Raw genomic sequence first — 18053 nt, forward strand, 5'->3', positions numbered from 1 at the left:
TCATTGTCTTCAGATTTGCCATGAATGCAAAAAAAGTGATAAAACAAATACAGAGCTCAGCAATCATTATTAACGGTGGTGACAAGTAAAGTAATGGTCACCATTCGGAGATAATAACCTGTAAGATTTGCACAAAAGATAACCCATAATACTAACCATTATTTTTTAAAGGCACATTATTGTACATTGACAACAGTTCTTAGAGAAATTGAGGGCATTTAAAGTATGAAAGATTGTTTTCTGGCTGGCTCTTACTGCTTTTAAACTGTTGATGCTAAACGTCGACAGCATCAACTGGCTGCATCATCAAGTCACATCTGGATTATTGATTGTTTGCTGCAGCTTTATTATCTGACGTGCTGGAGATGCGTTAGAAATGTCAGACGCTCAGCCTGACACACAGTCTGTTTTCAGCCTGCAAAGAGGAAATGTCAGAGCTGAATATTCATAAGGACATTAATTTTCCACGCAGGCTTTATTGTCCATCCAGGTGAATTTTCATTGTCAAGTTCAGTCTTGATGACAGATTTTCAAAGAACAGTTAAGCTCCACCTGAATGTCAGAAAACGTAAACTACAGCTTGACTGGGTGTGTTTCTGCTTTGGTGCAGGTTTGTGCAGGCAAACAGCGCCATCTTGTGGTTAGAGTCCAAAAATGACATTCAGTTGTGTTTGATCTGCAGGAGCAGGAGCGATGACACCGTCTACACCCACACACAGCATCATAATACAGTCATTGTTCATCAGTTTATTAGGTACACCTAGTTAAACCTGCCTGTGCAGAACTTAATTTGTCAGACATTTAATTCACTAAACCAGCCAAAAACACACATTTCCATCTCGTCATATTATCAATTAACTGATTAACAGTTTGTCCAGCATCAGAAAAATGTCATGGTATACACTCATTGGCCAGTTTCAACAAACTGAATGTTGCTGACACTAACAAATTATATGAATCAATGAATTTTTTTTCACTAAAATCTTAAAGAAGGAGGAATTTACTGCAGAATTGTACTTAATAATCTGGCCATTGAGTGTATGTTTATTTAATGTTTCATCTTACCAGGTAAAAGAGCTGTATGGAGAACACAAACATGGGTTCACTTTAGAGCCAATTAAGCAATTTAACATTGAAGTGGGACAGATACAAGCAATATATATACGTGGCAGCGTATTAATGGGTAGTCACATATTGGTTTTGATAAGAATCATCAGTGTGTTTTGCCCTAAAGAAACCCCACAGATGTCTCTAAGGACATACTGTGCGTATATGCAAGACTCAACAATATCAGAGTCAAAGTGCATGTGAGCACTGGTAATTAGGAGCTGTTGTGCTCTTCTGTTGGGCAAAAAGTCAGTGATGAGATGAAGTACATTATACAAAAAAGTATGACACTTAAATAAAAAAAAAATCCAAAGTGAGAATGTTACTAAATAAATTAATAAACATATAAATAAATCTAAATATGTGAAATGAGAAGATCACCACCTGACCAATGGTGACGAAGAAGATGGGTCCCCGGGCGCCGGTCTGGCTGCCCACCGCTCCTGGTCTGCCGCGGAGGAAGGACGACCAGGATGGGTCAAAGGCGGAAGACAAATTTCACCTCCGTGTGCTGTGTGCATGTGTGTTTGACAATAAAGGGGAATGTCTCCCCCCTGATTCTTCTTCTTCTTCTTCCCACCACGGAAATTACGCACCTACCCTGCAGTTACATCCCGCAGTCACAGGAGGCGCAGACGAGTCAACGGCCAATGTTTTGAATATCACCAGAAGAAGAAGTGTTGCTGTTGAAGTTTACTTGTTGAATGACATTAGAGGAAAGTTTACCGCTTTCACGGTTAGTTTCTCTACTCGGGAACGACTTCACCTACTTCGACCCAGAGTCGCTGCGTTCCCGACACCTGGCCGGCTGAAAAATGCGGGACCGAACGAAGGAACTAGGAAATGTGAGTGGAAAAGTTAGCGGCTAACGTTAGCTGCTCCGCGCTAGCTTGCTAACTTTGTCAAGTTCCATCCAACGGCAAACGGCCGTTAACTTCACTGTGACAACGTTTGCTAAGAAGGGAAACCAGCCAGCGTGATTAAAATAGCGACGTTTTACGGTTTGAGTGTCTGAATGTTAACTTTTGGGACATTTATCTCCGACTTCCGTTTCAGCCCTTTCTCCTCACAGGATATGTCAGGCCGGGACAGGGCACGGCTGCTGGAGCCGAAGATGGACAGAAAACACTCCCTGACTTTCTGTGTGTTTGTCTTTGTCAAACCTGACTGCAGAATGCCGAAGCTTCAGATGAGGATGAGGAGGGCAAAGCGCTGATGATCAAACCTGGATCCTCTTCAGCCAAAGAGGAGAAGGACAATGAAGCCTTCTTTAAAAAGGTGGAGCCACTTACTTTTAGGAAAGAGTGAAGCATCGTGTTTGTTTATGTGTTAAACTGAGAGAAGGGTTAATGTCCAGAAGAAATGGACTCAGTCTCGTCTGACGCGTTGCTGCTTTCTTACTTTTGTTTTGTCAACACCTCAGTCTCTGCTAATCCCAGCGTCCTTGCACTGAGCTGCCATGATTAAAAACCCAGTGTCATTGCTCTGAAAGTCCATGAAATGTCTCAGATTTCATGAATTTGCTTGTTCTCTTCATCCTCTGTGATTGTTAGTTGAATATCTCTGGGATTTGTATTCTTTCTATGTCAAAACAAGCAATTTTTTAGGAAATTATGATGGAAATTAAAAAAAAAAAAAATCAACTTCAAAACTACGTGTTCCCCATTTTTAGGTGCATGAAATCCACGAGGGGCTCCACAATCTCAAACGGATGGTGTCTGAACTTGAGAACAAGCAGAAAACTGTGCTGGGCGTGGCGCTGCCTGAGGAGAGTAAGTGTGCTCACAGAGTGCCAAACATGGCTGACAGGAAGAGGACAGAGTCAACGGAAACGTTTAACTGATTTAAATCTTTAAAGTGAACAATAATACGCGAATGTTGTCTTATCTTTCCAAATGCGTCATTTTCTTCTCCTGATTCCTTTCCGTGTGCTGAATGTGTTGCTTTCCTCTTGGTTCAGGTATGAAGAAAGAGCTGCAGACTCTTCGAGAGGAGATCAAAACGCTGGCTGGTCAGATCCAAAGAAAACTGAAGAGTGAGTATTAACGGACGACAAGTGAAGACGCCGTTCATTCACTGAGTTAGTTTCGTTTACACTCGTCCGTTCTCTTTTTCCGCAGGTATCGAATCAAAGAAGGGAGACGAGGATGGAAAATATGTATCCATCAACGTTCGGATGCAGCGGACCCAGGTGGACACTTTAACTTTTGCTTTTATAGCCTTAAATCGTAGGGATGTTTCCACAGATGCATCTCATCAGACCCTCTGTGAATCTCAAACAAATCTCTGCAGCTGTTTACTCTGCTGACGATCAGTGTAAGAGGTCACTCTATTTATGTAAACTGAAACTGAATCGTTCTGAAAGAAATGAAAAAACAAAAGCTGCTTTCACAATATGTGGCTGCTCAGTCTGAAAACGACCGTTTCAGTTTTCACCCACAAGTTTATCTTTGGATTCAGTCCAAGCTTTGAACGTTCAGCTGCCATAAAGTGAAACTGCAGTAAAGTGACCACAGCGTCTCCTCTCCAGCACGGCGTCTTGTCCAAGGAGTTCGTGGAGCTGATGGGTCACTGCAACACCATCCAGGCCCAGTACAGAGACCGCAACGTGGAGCGGATACAGAGGCAGCTCAAAATCAGTGAGTGTGTGACGGGCGGCGGCGGGTTTGGGGATTTGTGGTCTCCTGTTCAGGGAGATCGCGGCTGTGCTGATCACTTCCCCCCTCGCTGCTGTCTCAGCCTGCTGGACGGGAGCTTGACTCATCACGGGTTGTCTCATGACATCTGTCACATGTCTTCTCCTTTCTCTGTCTCACTTTCTACTCAACACACATTCAATCTCTCCTATTCGTCACTTCTAAGCACTATAGAATGATTTCTAAATGGCTGAAAACACACATACAGTGGAGTTTAGATTAGGACCGGCTTTTTTAACAACAGTATAAGTTTAAGTTTTGGCCACGAGTTTGAATTTTTTCACCTTTGCTTTGGCCATTTTGGCTCAAAATACTACAGTACCCATGAGCCTCGCTCACAGAAGCCGGTGAATTTGAAACACTTTGTTATTTGCTGAATTCATCCAGAATCAACGCAGATTTGAAAGCTGAAGGGTGTGTTTTTACGTTTTTACCATCTTTAGATTTTTGTGGAAATGCACCATGGGAGTCGTAGTTAACCTTAAAATTCTTACGTACACGAGCTTGAGTTCAACTGTAGGTCAGCGGCTGGGAGTCCAGTTTTGGTTTGAAATGGTTCACAAGCACCGCAGAGTGCTAACTGTCTATTTCCAAAGTGCTGCAGTGTTCCTATTGGCTGAGCAGCTGCAGATCGTACAGAAACAGGAAACGTGTGGTTGAAGCTCTACGCTGTGCGAGCTCCACAGACGTGAACAGGAAGCGGAGTGAATACCTGCAGCACAGGAGTGCAACTTCACACAAACCTTCAAAGCATCTGTGACTTGATTCAAATGAGGTCACATGGTCGTAGAGCTGCAACGATTGGTCGAATAAAAGGAGATTAATTGGCAGCTGTTTTGATCGTTGATCAATGGTTTAAGTCAGCTCAGATGTTTCATTACAGTGAATTCAGAATCAGGTGAATCAACATTGTGACGGACGCTTCTCACTGTTTTTGATGTTTTGATGAACGACCTGCATCCGAAACACTGACGTAACAATCTTCTCGCTTTAGCTGGGACCAACGTGACGGATGAAGAGCTGGATTCGATGCTGGAGAGCGGGCAGACGGATGTTTTCACCCAAAATGTGAGTACATGATGAAAGGAGGGCGTCGACCCGTGACTGGATGCATGAAACCACAACAACACCTGCTGCAGCCAAACACACCGACAGTGCAGGCGAGCTCCATCCACCGCCACCTGGTGGCAGTAGATGTAGTAGCAGCAGCAGTGACTTCACGTTTGCTGTATAAACGCTGACAGATTTGCTCTGTTGTAGCTTCTCTTATCGCTCAGGCTGGATGACAGATCTGGTAAGCATGCAACAGAAAATCCTGTGCAGCCTTTAGAGAAGTCTGTAGAGGTTCAGTAGCTCACAGCGTCAAGAGTCGTGCTGCCATAGACAAACTACTGACTGTAGTTAAAACTAGTTCCACCTGAAGCTACGGAAGCCCTGAGAGGCAGGTGAGAAACAATACGGTGATCCACTTTCTGAATTTGATCTGAATTGTTTTCTCTTGTGTTTCTGGCTGAAGAACAGGTGAAAAATGTTTTTTGCCTTTGTCTGTTTAAGCTGAGAAAATAAATGCCAGGATCATTTTTTAAGTTACTTTTTTTTTTTTCATCTATAAACATGAAAAAAAAAATAACAACAATGGGAAAAAAACCTTTTGTTTGTTGTTGTAATACTCATTTTGGCCACAAGAGGCAGAAGTGCACCACACATGGGAGAAGAAAGCCCCTCTGACGCCTGCTAAACATCATGAAAGGGTCCATTTCAACCCAAACTACGACTGAAAAGTGCAAACATTAAAGTAGCTACGTCTGAAAATACGAAGTCAGTGATGAATTTTTTCACCTGAAGTCAGAAACAGAAAACAGTCAAAAGAATCAGCAGCATGTTTTTTTCCTCATTTGCCTCTTAGAGCTTCCATATCGAGCAGTCAGATGCTGTTTACACTGCAGAAGAAGTACTTTACCTTTGACACTTAAACTGCTGATATTATTTTTGTACTTGTAACAGAGTATTTGTACATGGTTGATTTGGTGCTTTTACTTCTTCCACCACTGATTTTAGCTGAAACCCTGAAACCTCGTGACCGTCATAATGCTGCTAATACGCGTCTGCACTGTCGCACAGATCCTGATCGATGCTAAAGCTACGAAGCAGGCTCTGAATGAGATCGAGTCCCGGCACGATGAGATCCTGAAGCTGGAGAGGAGCATCAGAGACCTGCACGACATGTTCCAGTACCTCGCCATGGAGGTGGAGGCTCAGGTAAAGCCCGCGCCGGTGAAGCCTCTCGGGCTGCTTTGGGTTTTTTGACGAGGCTGATTTTGAAGTTTTCGCGTCCTGCAGGGGGAGATGGTCAACCAGATTGAAAACAACATCAAACAGTCCACCGACTACGTGGAGAGAGCGAAGGAGAACACGGAGAAAGCTGTAACGTATCAGCAGAAAGCCCGAAAGGTACGACGTGCTTTCACTCCAGATCTTAAAGACTCTGTGAAATGAGACTTTAAGTTCCCTCCTGATTGTTTTTCCTCTCCTTTTTGTCTCTTTTAACGCAGAAAAAGATTTGGATCGCCGTCTGTTTGGCCATCCTCATCCTCATCCTAGTCATCTCATTGGTCACCACCTTCGGCACCTAACACCCGAGCTGGCTGTGAATTAGTTTGGCAGAAGCACATTCTGGGTTCAGAAATCCCCTTTCATGTAAATAGTTTCAGCCCACAGGATGCTGGGGTGAACGGAGTCAGTGGATTTAGTCAGTTATCATCCCTCTGCTCATTTCCCCCACACACCTTTCAGATTCACCTTCCTTCAAGTCGTCCAGACGGGCCTTTTGTTTTAAAGAAGAGATGTGCTCTCTGTCGTCTTAACCCCACCTCCCCTCCAGAGGTCACGCTGCCGCTCTGTGGAACCCCCCCAGCCAGACTCTGGTCCGCAGCACAGAGACCAGGATCGTTCGCGAGCCGTTACGTCAGCGCTCCTTCCCCTGCGACACGAAAAAGAGGAAACAAGTGGCCTTGAGCAAAAGCACAATGCAGCATCGAAACCCACACTGGCGCTGATCACACTGTACTCAGGAAGCTGTGCGTCGAGTCTTGTTGCTGTGGCAGAGCGGGGCTTTCTTTTAGGCATATACAGTTAAATAGACTAATATAATTGTACATAACTGACACTGCTGGTGATTCTTCGTGCGGATGATTTTTAAAACTTGAAAGTTGTTTCAAAATGCCGGCATGCAACAACTGTAAATACAGATGTTTTTTTGTTTTTTTTTTGTGAAGCAGCCCCCCCCCCCCCTTCTTATTTTAGGACGGTGTCTCAGCACCGCAGCAAAAGGCCCGATGCCCGCCTTTATTTGTCCGACCAGTTTGTATTTATGATTTCAAGTGTTGTTTAAGCTGCTACGAGGAAAGTTCTGCAACACAAAGAAATCAGTTTTTCCTCTTCAAACGGTGCCTTCTCCTTTATGTCCTTTGAACATCTAACGTCAAAAAGGGATGGACTTTTTATTGTTTAATGTCTGAATTGTCACCAGTGTTTCTCGGCTGCGTGTCCTCGTGGCTTCGCCGGACACGTGTGCTCTCATCAGATCTTATTTTTCTTCACCTGTTTGTCACATTGTGCAAAGTCCTCATTCGTCTTGCTAGTTTAGTCCCGGAGCAGCGAGGCGTTAACTAACCAGAAAACCCACTTAGAGACAAACAGTACCTGCTGTGCGCCACAATATGACAAATCTGGAAAGAAAAATGAACCAAAACTTCTTATGTTCAAGGTTTCGAGTCCTGCTCGGCTCCGCTTTGGAACCAGGGCCGAGCAGGACTCTGCTACTGTGTAATATTACAGCTTAATTTTAATATAAATTTGTTTTTAAAATAAAATACTGCCATGTTCTATTGTTGTTTGTCTTTGATCATTCATTGAAGGACCTTTTTGTTCAGTTTGCTCGTTAAAATCAGAATCAGCTCTATCCCATTTTCACACCTCGTTAAGCTTCACCAATCGAAGTGATGATGATAAAACACAACACGAACCTGCGATTCGCCCAAAATTTAACAAACTTCAACACAATGAGAAATGGCAACTAATAATTTTTGGTCTTTTTATTCAACTGTAATTGTCTTAATTTTTCAAGTAAAACAATGTGGAATTACAAGGGATCAAAGGAATGCAACAAATGAAGAGAGACAAATCAAAAATAAGACCATCACCATAAACTACCCACCCCCCCACCCCCCAAAAATCACCATTGCTCAAAGTAGCTTCGACAAGTCCAAAAGTAAATCGACAATTTACAGTCATCTGGAACTGTACCAGTAATTTTATTCACATATTTTGTCCAAGTATTTTTTTCTTTAAATGAACGAAGAGCAATGAAGCGATTGTGGCAAAAATTCAGGTGAAAAATAAACATGAATTTGGTTGCTCTGATGCGCAGGGTGCTTTTCTTGATGTTTTATTGGGGGGGGGGGGGGTTGTATGTTTTTTCTGTTTTGTTTGGATTTCTTTAAATAACAAAGAAGCTCAACACCCCTGCTTCAGGTGCTTCACAAGGCAATCTGAGGTTCAAACCCATTTGGCCAAAGAGGCACTCTTAATTTCAACATTTACTCGCCCGTTCGATATAAATACACGACAAAGTGGACAGTAACAATAACTGCCTTTGGGAAGATTAGGAAAAAGAAACTGGGGTTTGTTCTGCTGCAGGTCTGTGGCGAGAAGCAAAAGAGGTAACGTCTTCAAGACAATTTGCAAATTCAATTAATATGTTTTCCAACTGTAGAGATACATGGTGAGGTACCAAGGACCAATTAATCGACTGAAGTTAAATTACTACACCACGATGTACTCAAAAGCCGAGGGCCACGTTATCAGATGTGCAAATGAGAAAGAAACGCGAGGCTGGATTTAAAAATGAATCCAATGAACAGAAACGGACATGAATAAAAGGGGCCCAAGCAAAGACAAGCTCCAGCATAGTGCAGCAAAGATCACATTGACAGATCAGTTCTCTTCCCGACACCCTGGAAGAAATAATAAAATATGCATAACTTATCAACTGACTACAAAGAAACAATAGTCAGGACAGCTGACGAAATTTTCAAAGCAAACTTTCTAAAACCTCCAACTTACAATACAACTGGTCACTCAAAAGGTTTTAATGTCACACAAATGACTTTTCATTTATAACCCTAATAAGAGGGTGCTGTATAATCCCATCTTAACACATAAGATCTGAGTGTTCCAGTCTTTAATGATTACAGTACATAATGTGAGCTAACATCTTTCCTTTATCACCTCTTATCAACTCTGTCCCCCTCAAGTCTCAGCGGTGAACTTGTCCACTGCACCGTCTCTTTGTCCGTTAACGGACGCTCAACAATGGCGCCACAGTTTTTTACTCTCAGTCCGGCATCCCTGAGCCTTCCCCCAGCTGACAATGGCTGAGCTGGTGAGGGGACCAGCTCCAATTGGAAAGGGAGAGGGCCCAAGAGGCAGGGGAGGTCCCTGGCTTGTGCAGCACTCAGTTCCCTTGCTTTCATCAGAGTGCAGACAAAGCAGCAACCTTGGAGGTCATGACATGCGCTCATAACAACACTCTCGCTTCCATTTTTTCCCTTTGGCACTCCGATCATGTCTTGTTGTGACGAATCTGACCAGAAGACGAGCGGGTGCTTGCGGCCGGCGACCGGGCCTGCACCGCTGCGAGGGCTGCGACGCTGCGCAGCACCCTGTCCGGTGTCGCCTCTGTTCCTGAACTGCTGGTCACCTCCTGCGAGAGCTTCTGGGACCTCCTGCTGTCCTGCCGACTCTCCCTTTGCTGGCCCTGCTTGTCTCTCCTCTTCGGCCTCTCCGAGCTACGCTCGCTGCCGGAGGAGGCGGCACGGGACTCCCTGTGCTCTGTGTTTTGAGAGCTGATGCTGTGGGTACGCTGGCTGCTGTTGCTGCTGCTGCGGCTTCTGCTGCTGCGTCCACCCCCATCGCCCTCACCATCGCTGCTCATGCTGCTGCAGGCACTGTGGCCGTGGGACGAAGACTGCGCCTCCGTCTCGCCTTCCTTTCCCCCTGACGACTTCCTACTCCCCCTCTCCTTTTCCTCTGCTTTAAACCTCTTGTACTCCCCTTCCAGGGGTGGAACCAGAGAACCGGGGCACTGTCTGGTGGAGCGGGAAGCAGAGCGGCTTGTCTGATTGGGTGTTGAGGGTTTGCTGCTACTGCTTTTATTATTAGTAAGATTAACAGAGTTACTCTGAGGGGAGGCTGGTACGCTTTTGCTTTTCGGCTTTTGGTTCTTGTCAGAAGAGGAGGAAGGGGAGGCCTTAGCCCCCAAGTCTTTGCGAGTGGTGTGGCCTGGGGTATCCACCCTGCCTTTCATTGCTAGGAGCTTGGCTGCTGCGTTGAGTGCTGAGCATCTCTTACCCAGAACCTCGGGCTCAGGGGGCAATGAGGGCATGCTGTTGGTCTGAGCTTTACTGTCTTGTGAAGGCTGAGATCCTGCAGACTTCCTGGTGATCCTCACAGAAGATGTATCGCTGCCAGACTCTCCACCTGTGGATGTGTTGGCGTTGTTTGATGCATTTCTGTCAGAGCTGTGTGCACGTTTCTTTACTTGCCGGCTGCTGCCTTTCTCCCTCTCCTGATCTTGGAGCCTGTGCTTGGCTGAGCGAGTCAGCCGGTGCTCCCTCCTGCTCTCGCTGTTATCAGAGTCTGAGGAGGAAGAGGGGGACCTGGAACGCCTTCTCCGAGAGCAAGCGCTGCCTTCCTCTGTCTTCTCTCCACCCTCTTCCTGTTTCTCTTCCTTCCCTGCCTCTGAGGTGACGTCCATTCGCCTCTTCTTTGTAGGATGTCTGTTTTCGTACGTCCTCTTGTGGTGAGCGTGACGAGTGAGGGTTGATGTAGAACATCCAGACGATGGTGAAGAAGAACAAGTGGACTCCTGGCTACTCTGGCGACTAAGAGGCCTTTTCTGGATTGGAGTTTTCTGATCTTCAGCAGTTTGCTCCACTGGCTCTTGTTTAGCTTCTTCTTTCTGAGGTGCAATTGAGGACTGTGTTTCTCCACCTGTTCCCTCCCTTCCTGACTCAAAGTCTTTGGTCTCAGAGGAACTCTCCACCCTTCTCTTCTTAGACTGAGGCTTACAAATGTCTTGCTTTTTGTCATCATCCTCCATGAGAGTCTTTTCTTCAGCCTCCACGGCCTCTACCTCCATTTCTGTCACCCTGTCGGCGTCACTTTTAGATGCTTTCTGTGTTGGTTCTACAGATTCCTTCTCAGAGAAAGCACTACAAGGAGCACATGCGGAGATCTGGGCCAGAGTCTCTGTCTGGGCTGATGCGGACACTTCTGGGGAAACATCTGTGGATTCAGAGCTTTGTACTTGCATGGAAACAACTACAGAGGTCTGTGTGGTGGACACAGGAGGAACTGTCTGTGTTGTTGTGGCTGTGATTGCTGTTGACACAGGGGTGGCTTTGGCAGTGGATACTTGCGTAGTTGTGACAACATCTGCGATTGCAACTGTTGTGGACTTTTGTGGGGATGATGTAGTTGTGGTGACAGTTGGTAATGGAGCTGACGTAGCACCTGTAGAAGTTACTGGGGGTGGGATGTTGACAGTATTTTGTACAGCTGAGGAAGGGGTAGTTGAAGTTTGTTCTTTGGAAGGGGCTGCTGCAACAGTGGTTGTCACTAGGACTGGAGGTGATGTCGTTACTGAAACTGTCTTTGCCTTGGTTGTGGGAGTTAAACTGGTGGATGTTGCAGTGGAGGAAGGAGTGCAAGTTGTGACAGGTGCTGCAGGAGGTTTTGCTGAGGAGGTGCCAGCCACTGAAGTAGTTGTTGCCTGTGCAGCCTCTTGAACTGTTGGTGAGGTTGAGACTGGGGTGGTGGGAACTTTGGTAGTTTTCACATCAGTCCTTCCTTGGGCTGGAGAAGATGGAACTGTATTTGCAGCAGATGAGGAGACTGCTGGTGCTGGTGGTGCTGTACAAGTGCTGTCAGACATGGCTGGACTTGCAGTGACTGTGCTTGGACATGTTGTTGTTATAGTTGTTGCTGTCATGGGGGAGGATGTTGAGGTTGGTTTTGGTGAAGCTGTAAGTGGGCTAGTAGCTGTAGCTGAAACCTTCTGGGGGGCTGGGGGGGATGTTAAAGTGGGTGAGGCAGAGGTTGCCACAGCTGGGGCAGATGTTGAAGAGGACAGAGCGGAAGCTTGCGGTGAGTCTTTTACAGTAGTAGATTCAGTTGGGACTGGTTTAACTGTGGTGGTGACTGCTGGTGTAACATTTACTGTTTTTGATGTTACATTTGGAGCTGCTGGGACCGCTGTGGCAGCGACTGATGCTGGAACTGCTTTGACAGCCACAGGAGGTGATGACACAGTGGATGGAGTGGTAGCAGCTGGTGTCGCAGCTGTGGTGCTTTTGGCAGAGTCTGGTCCTGGTGTTTTCACAGTTGTAGAAACTGAAGGTTTTGGCTCTATGGGAGCTTTGTGTGTTCCTGTGTGTGTTGGTTTTACACCTGGAGGAGTTGATGTGACAGTGCTGGCAGGCGGCAGCGGTGTTGTGGTGGTGGGGGTAGCAGTGACAGTGGCAGATGTGGTCAGTGTGACGGAGGATGCAGAGGAAACCTGGGTCAATGCTGTGTCTAGGCTCTGGACTGTAGCTGGGGCTGATGTGAGGGCAGCCATAGGATGGGGTGGGGTCACCTGAGGTGCAGGTGCAGTGGCTGCTTGGACCGAAGCTGAAACTGATGTGGAGGGTTGATCTGTTGTTGTTGTGGAGGCCTGAGCTGGATTTGGAGCAGGGACCGAAACTGGGGCTAGAAGCTCAGTCTTGGTGTCTGTTTCCTCAGCTTTGGCAGACTGGGTGGTCTGACTTGTGGTGATAACAGCAGTTGTGGGGGTCTCTGACTTATGGGGCGATGGGACTGTTGGCTCTGTGCTAGCATCAGTTTTTGATATACCAGGTGCACCAGTAGTCTCAGTTCTAGAGTTCTGTCCTTCACTAACAGTTTCTGGTATGGCTATGGACTCTTTGCGAGGACGACCCCTCTTACGTTTTGGGGAGAGTGGGGGGTTCCCTTCCTCATTTGGCAAGGTGGGGTGTGGGGAAGGGGTCACTGTGTTGTCAGGCTCAGGTAACCTAGGAGGAGTCTTAGGGGGCCGGCCCCTCTTTCTTTTCAAAGGTGTCTCAAGAGAATTCACGCTGGACTCTGTAGAGGTTGAAGTGGCGTCTTTGCCTGGTGGTATGTCCGTTTTTCTGGACTGGTTCCCTCCTCTTCCTCTACCCAGATGCAGCTGTTGCTCTCCCAGCTGAGCGGCCATGCGAGATTCAGTTTCCAACCTGCGCCGTACAGGAAGATTTCTCAGCACAGGCATGTCAGGAGAAAGATGGGGTGGGGAATATGGAGGATAACTTCTGACAGGCTGCGGGTGCAAAGACGGACTCGGAGTATAGTCTTGGTCCTGAGGAGATTTGGTCATGGTCCCTTTAGTTTTGCTGTCAGGGCTCGGTGATGTGTTGTCTTTGTTTGGTTCGTCAATGAATCCAGCAGTATTCTCCTCCACGGCTGCCTCCTCTGAAGAAGCTCCACCTCCAGTGCCGCTTCCTCGTCGCCGCCTCCTTCTCGGTTCCTTCTCTTCAACCACCGTGACCAGCCTCCCCGGTAGCTTCCGCAGGACTTTGGCTGACGGGGAGTCTTCAACCAGGCCCCGCAGGACTTCACCATCTGCTGACTGACGCTTGCGAGGCGATCTGGAGCTGGTGGATGGGGGAGACATGGCACCATGGTCTCTGCTGTCATCATCTTTTGCCTGATGGTCCGGCGGACAGCTGGACTCTAGCGATGACTCGGAGACCCTCCTCTCGTTCTCCCCTTCTTTCTCCTCTCGGCATGCTTTGGAGATTTTGCTGTCAGTCTCCCCAACACACTGTTTAGCTCCAGGAGGAGAGGTTGTAGGAGGGGAAGGCACTGGACTGGGATGGGAGCGGTTTGGTAAAGTCCTGGCTTTGGTGGCCTGGTGATCTCTGGCAGGAGATGAGGCTTTTGAAGATTTGGAGGAATCTTGAAGCCTGGTTGATGAGGAGGCTTTGTGATGGTCTGTGCGGGACGGGGTGGTAGACACACTACCAGTGTCTTTGGCAGCTCCTCGTCCTCTCAGACCTAAGCGGAGTCTTTCAGGCACTTCTCTCTGGGTCGTAGGCTCAGACTCAGTTTCGGGCGATGCCCCACGTAGCCGACCGCTAGTCCTTGTAGAGGTGACCATCTTGTCCTTGTCCTTGGGTTTGCGGCCACGCCGGGCTGGGGCTGGCTGAGCAGGCTCGACAGAGGCTGGCGGTGACAAAAAGTCATCATCGTCGTCATCAGATGAAGCATGAAGCTTTAGGCCCTCCTCCTTGGCCTGGTCCAGGCCCTTCCTGGCAGCCTCCACTTGCTCCTAAACAGACACAAGCAGAACAGATTTTACTCTTTTGCAGAAACAAAAGTAATGTTTTTGGTTCTGTAGGACTACACAACTGGATGTTTTACAATATAATACAAAGTAAAAGTAGTGCAGTCAAAACCAAAATGAAGAGTTTCACCAGATTAGCATTTAGTGGCGCTGAAATGATTAAATCAGTTGAGTCAGTTAATGGACTAGTCAGTAACAGTGTGAAGCAGATTTGAGGACATCACCTTCAGTTATGGGAAAGCGTGAAGGACACTTTTCACTATTTTTACAGACTAAATGACGAATCAATTATTTGAAAAATAATTGCTGGAAAATTAAAATAACCACTAGTTGTGCTGAAGACAGTAATTAAGATGAGTCTGACACTGAATTTAGCAAGTCAAAGTTTTAGAAAGCTGTTCAGACACAGATCCTGTTTTTCAATTCAAACCTAGTAAAGGTGAAGTTGTGGTGTTACCTCAGCCTGCTTCAGCTCTTCTTTGCATACATCTTCCAACGAGGCTTCCAGGAAGTTCATGGCATAGCGTTCAATGGGAGTGAGCTGGGGACAGGCAGAGAATACGGTGAGTTAACAGAGCGTAGAATAACTGTAGATATAATGCAGATAAACAGCAACTGTTTTGGTTACAGCTGAGATACCCCCATCTGCACTGACAACCGGCAGTGAAAGCAGCAACGCCCCACAGATGTTTCCACTTCAGCTATGGATAAACTTATTTTTTATACTGCAGATGTATTTTCCAGCTATTCAAGAGCTCAAACCAATGTTCTATTCTGGATTTTAGATGAACAATTCAATTAGAGAACTGCATGATTATTCACCTGCTCCACCAGAGCAGCTATCTCCTGCTCGGCCTTGGATAGCTCCTCCACCTCCTCTTGCTCCCCTCCGTCATCCAATGGTATGTTCTCGTTGAACTCCGCCAGTTCTGCCACCTGCTCTGCTTTGGCCTGAGAGGCTGCTACAATGTCCTCCTCGTCCTCGGCTCGACACAGGGCCTGCGAGGATCATTTCAACATGATCAGCTTAACTGTACGCCGTCATACTGATCGGAAATGCTGTGGCTGATTGATTTTAACTTAGGCCTATGTCAACTTCCAAAAAAATACAGCATCTACACTACTTTGGGACTTTTTTTCTGTAAATGCTTCAAAAATAACTCTGTATGTACAGGATATTATTCGAGGAGCTTCTTCAACTCTGTCCTGTGCTGCGTGTGTTTAGTTTTGTTGATTCCCAAATTCTAGGTGCTATATACGTCACTATGCAGGCGTGTGATGCATCTAACCTGCTCCAGAATGGTGGTGCTCTGCTTGTTGACAGCTTCCTCCTCCTCAGCCTGAGGCACTGATAGCTCCACCGCCACCTCCCTCTTCTCCCCGTCGTTCATATCAAACAGCTCTCGGATGGTTTGCTGAGGAACAAAGTGAACACGAAAACAATGAGAGGCACTTGAACTGCTTAATGTCCTGACATCACCACGGTGATGCACTCAAAAAGAGCAGTTATGCTAATCGTGTGATTCATTTAATGCATTAATTAGAAAACGTTGCACTGTTGGCGTACTTCAAACAGCACAATAGGTACTACTGTAAAGGTGGCTCTGAATACATCTAATTAAAGGTGAAGAGGCCATGGACCGTTTCTGCAATGAAAAAAAATCCAGTTTTTATTGTTTACTATTATTATTTATTCTTTCATGTTGACTTTAATCCTCGTCTTCCTCTGCTCGTCTCTGACAGCTTTTTCTTTATGTGCATTCAGGGGCTACAGTCAATTAGGCATCAAACACACAGCTGCAACACGTTTGGTTGGATAAAACAATGACTGATCATCACATCATTAACACGCAGTTACATGTGAGGCAGCAGGTGATAAAAGAGAGACAAATTAACATATTTGGCTGTCTTTTACTTTGTCCCCTGCACTTTTACATGATAAATAGAAACAGAGAGATGTGGTAAATGGTGATAAAATAGATGTTATCCTGCGTGCCATATGAAATGATTTCATTCACAGGAAACCTCCAGTGTACTTTCATCAGGCGGAGCATTGGTAAAAAAAAGATTGTTTTTTTGTTGTTTGTGCAAAGTGTGTCCACTGTTAATCCGTACCTGTTTGAAGAAGGCAGTGGTAAAGTTTCCTCCTTCGATAGCCATATCTCCCAGCATCCTCTTCTGATTGGCTTTCTTTAAAATGTTCTCCTCCACTGTGCGCTCACTGATCAGCCTGAAGAGGATCATTAAAAGAACATTAACATGTTGTTGTTGAAATCACATTTCTTCGTTAAGCAGAACTGAAGTTAATCAGCACTATGAAGGAACCACGATGGCATTAAAATAACACGAGTGCTGATTGACAGCTCCATGAAAAGCCATTTCCTCCTCTCACTCCCACAATCCTCACTTTTTCCATCATGCACCAGCTATCTAGAGTCTCATTGTTTTTAAAGTCCTCGTCTGCTGTTTGTGCTGTTTCACTGCAGTGGGGACACACACAGAACTGTTTTCACAGACATTTTGACTTTTCACAAAAGATTTATCCACTGTGATAAACATTGGCTGCATTCTGTTTATGTGTAGGGGATCTAGGACCCTGCTGTTGTGAATGCTGGGCTGCTAGCATGCTGACTGACACACACAAATGAATTAGAGGCCTCATTCATGTTATTAGTTACACATGTGCTTCTCCTGCAACAGCATCAAAATGTCTGCCACGAGAAAATGGGAGTTTGGGGACTTCCCAGTATGGTTTCCTGAAATTAGAACTACAACTCCTCCTGAAGGCTCAAGCAGTAAATCCTGGCTTCCTGGCGCCACTACCCTCCATACAAACACGTGGGGATCTACATTAAGACATAAAACTTAGCCTGCAGAATCCCTGTACCTTTTCTAAGCACTGTAACTCTGTGTTTTAAGTTTAAAGGACAAAATTCAAGTGTAGCTGCAGCTTTAAACAGACCATATATGACATGAGCAGCACTCCACCATCACGAATGCATTGCTCACTGCACTTTTTTTATTCTGTCACCTGTAGATGTGCACGTCTCTGGTCTGGCCGATTCTGTGGCAACGATCCTGTGCCTGAGCATCCATGGTGGGGTTCCAGTCGCTGTCATAGAACACCACGGTGTCAGCCCCGGTCAGGTTCACCCCAACACCTCCACTGCGAGTTGACAAAATGAAGCAGAAAATACGCCGATCCGCATTGAAGCGCTCCATGAGGGCCTGAAGGAGAAGTGAGCAGATGCACAGAAAATAAGCATTAGAGAGACGCAGAGTAAGACCACGCTTAAATATTCTGCTGTAACTCGGTAGGTCGGCAGGTCAGGCAAAGGATGTCAGGAAGCTACGTGGTAGCAGTGTGTCCAAAATAAGATGAAAATCTGTCAGTACGAACCTGTCTCTGCTCCACGCGGGTGCTGCCATCCAGGCGGAGGTAGATGTGTCCGTGGTAGTTCAGGAACTGCTCCAGCACATCTAACATACGTGTCATCTGAGTGAAGATCAACACTCTGTGGCCTCCTGTCTTCAGCTTCCGCAGCAAAGTGTGGAGAGTCTGCAGCTTACCTGCACGCAGGGGGCACACAGTAAGAATACCAATTATTTAGGAATATTATTTAGGAATAGTAGGGAATAATAAACTGGCAGAACAGAGAATATGAATAGAATATGTTTGATTTTTAGGTGACTTGGAAGATTATTCTATGAGGCTAATGAGCAAAAAGTAAAAGAAGGTTTTCCTGAATCACCTCTACTTGACTCTGAAGCATCAGCTAAGAGTGATCAGATCTTTAGAGCAGGAA

General features: G+C 46.1%; 2 protein-coding genes across 6 annotated transcripts in view; one reads left to right on the forward strand and one right to left on the reverse strand.

Annotated features, from left to right (window-relative positions):
* The first annotated feature begins 1744 nt into the window (after positions 1-1744).
* Positions 1745-7688, forward strand: stx4 (syntaxin 4). Its single transcript, XM_076760867.1, has 10 exons — positions 1745-1952; positions 2281-2385; positions 2780-2879; positions 3068-3142; positions 3228-3298; positions 3638-3746; positions 4798-4871; positions 5925-6062; positions 6144-6254; positions 6356-7688. Exons 1-10 carry the CDS (start codon positions 1923-1925, stop codon positions 6434-6436), a joined length of 894 nt encoding a protein of 297 aa, XP_076616982.1. The 5' UTR covers positions 1745-1922; the 3' UTR covers positions 6437-7688.
* A 194-nt stretch (positions 7689-7882) lies between these two features.
* srcap (Snf2-related CREBBP activator protein) overlaps positions 7883-18053 on the reverse strand; it is a 32678-nt gene continuing 22507 nt past the window's right edge. For all 5 annotated transcript variants that reach the window (XM_076760862.1, XM_076760866.1, XM_076760864.1 and 2 more), the window contains 7 exons: positions 17648-17812; positions 17279-17475; positions 16363-16477; positions 15537-15662; positions 15070-15246; positions 14705-14788; positions 7883-14232 (listed from right to left, as the gene is read on the reverse strand). In XM_076760862.1, coding sequence (XP_076616977.1) covers positions 9427-14232; positions 14705-14788; positions 15070-15246; positions 15537-15662; positions 16363-16477; positions 17279-17475; positions 17648-17812 — 5670 coding nt within the window. In that variant the 3' untranslated portion in view covers positions 7883-9426. The remainder of the gene's footprint in view (positions 14233-14704; positions 14789-15069; positions 15247-15536; positions 15663-16362; positions 16478-17278; positions 17476-17647; positions 17813-18053) is intronic.

The sequence above is a fragment of the Chaetodon auriga genome, chromosome 20, assembly GCF_051107435.1.
Source record: "Chaetodon auriga isolate fChaAug3 chromosome 20, fChaAug3.hap1, whole genome shotgun sequence".
NCBI classification, from domain to species: Eukaryota; Metazoa; Chordata; class Actinopteri; order Chaetodontiformes; family Chaetodontidae; genus Chaetodon; species Chaetodon auriga.

Excerpts from the sequence above, each read along its gene's own strand:
- stx4 (XM_076760867.1), top strand. The coding sequence starts at position 1,923 with ATGCGGGACCGAACGAAGGAACTAGGAAAT. Across the intron at positions 6,063-6,143 it reads CCATGGAGGTGGAGGCTCAG|GGGGAGATGGTCAACCAGAT; the intron begins GTAAAGCCCGCG and ends CGCGTCCTGCAG. Across the intron at positions 6,255-6,355 it reads ATCAGCAGAAAGCCCGAAAG|AAAAAGATTTGGATCGCCGT; the intron begins GTACGACGTGCT and ends CTTTTAACGCAG.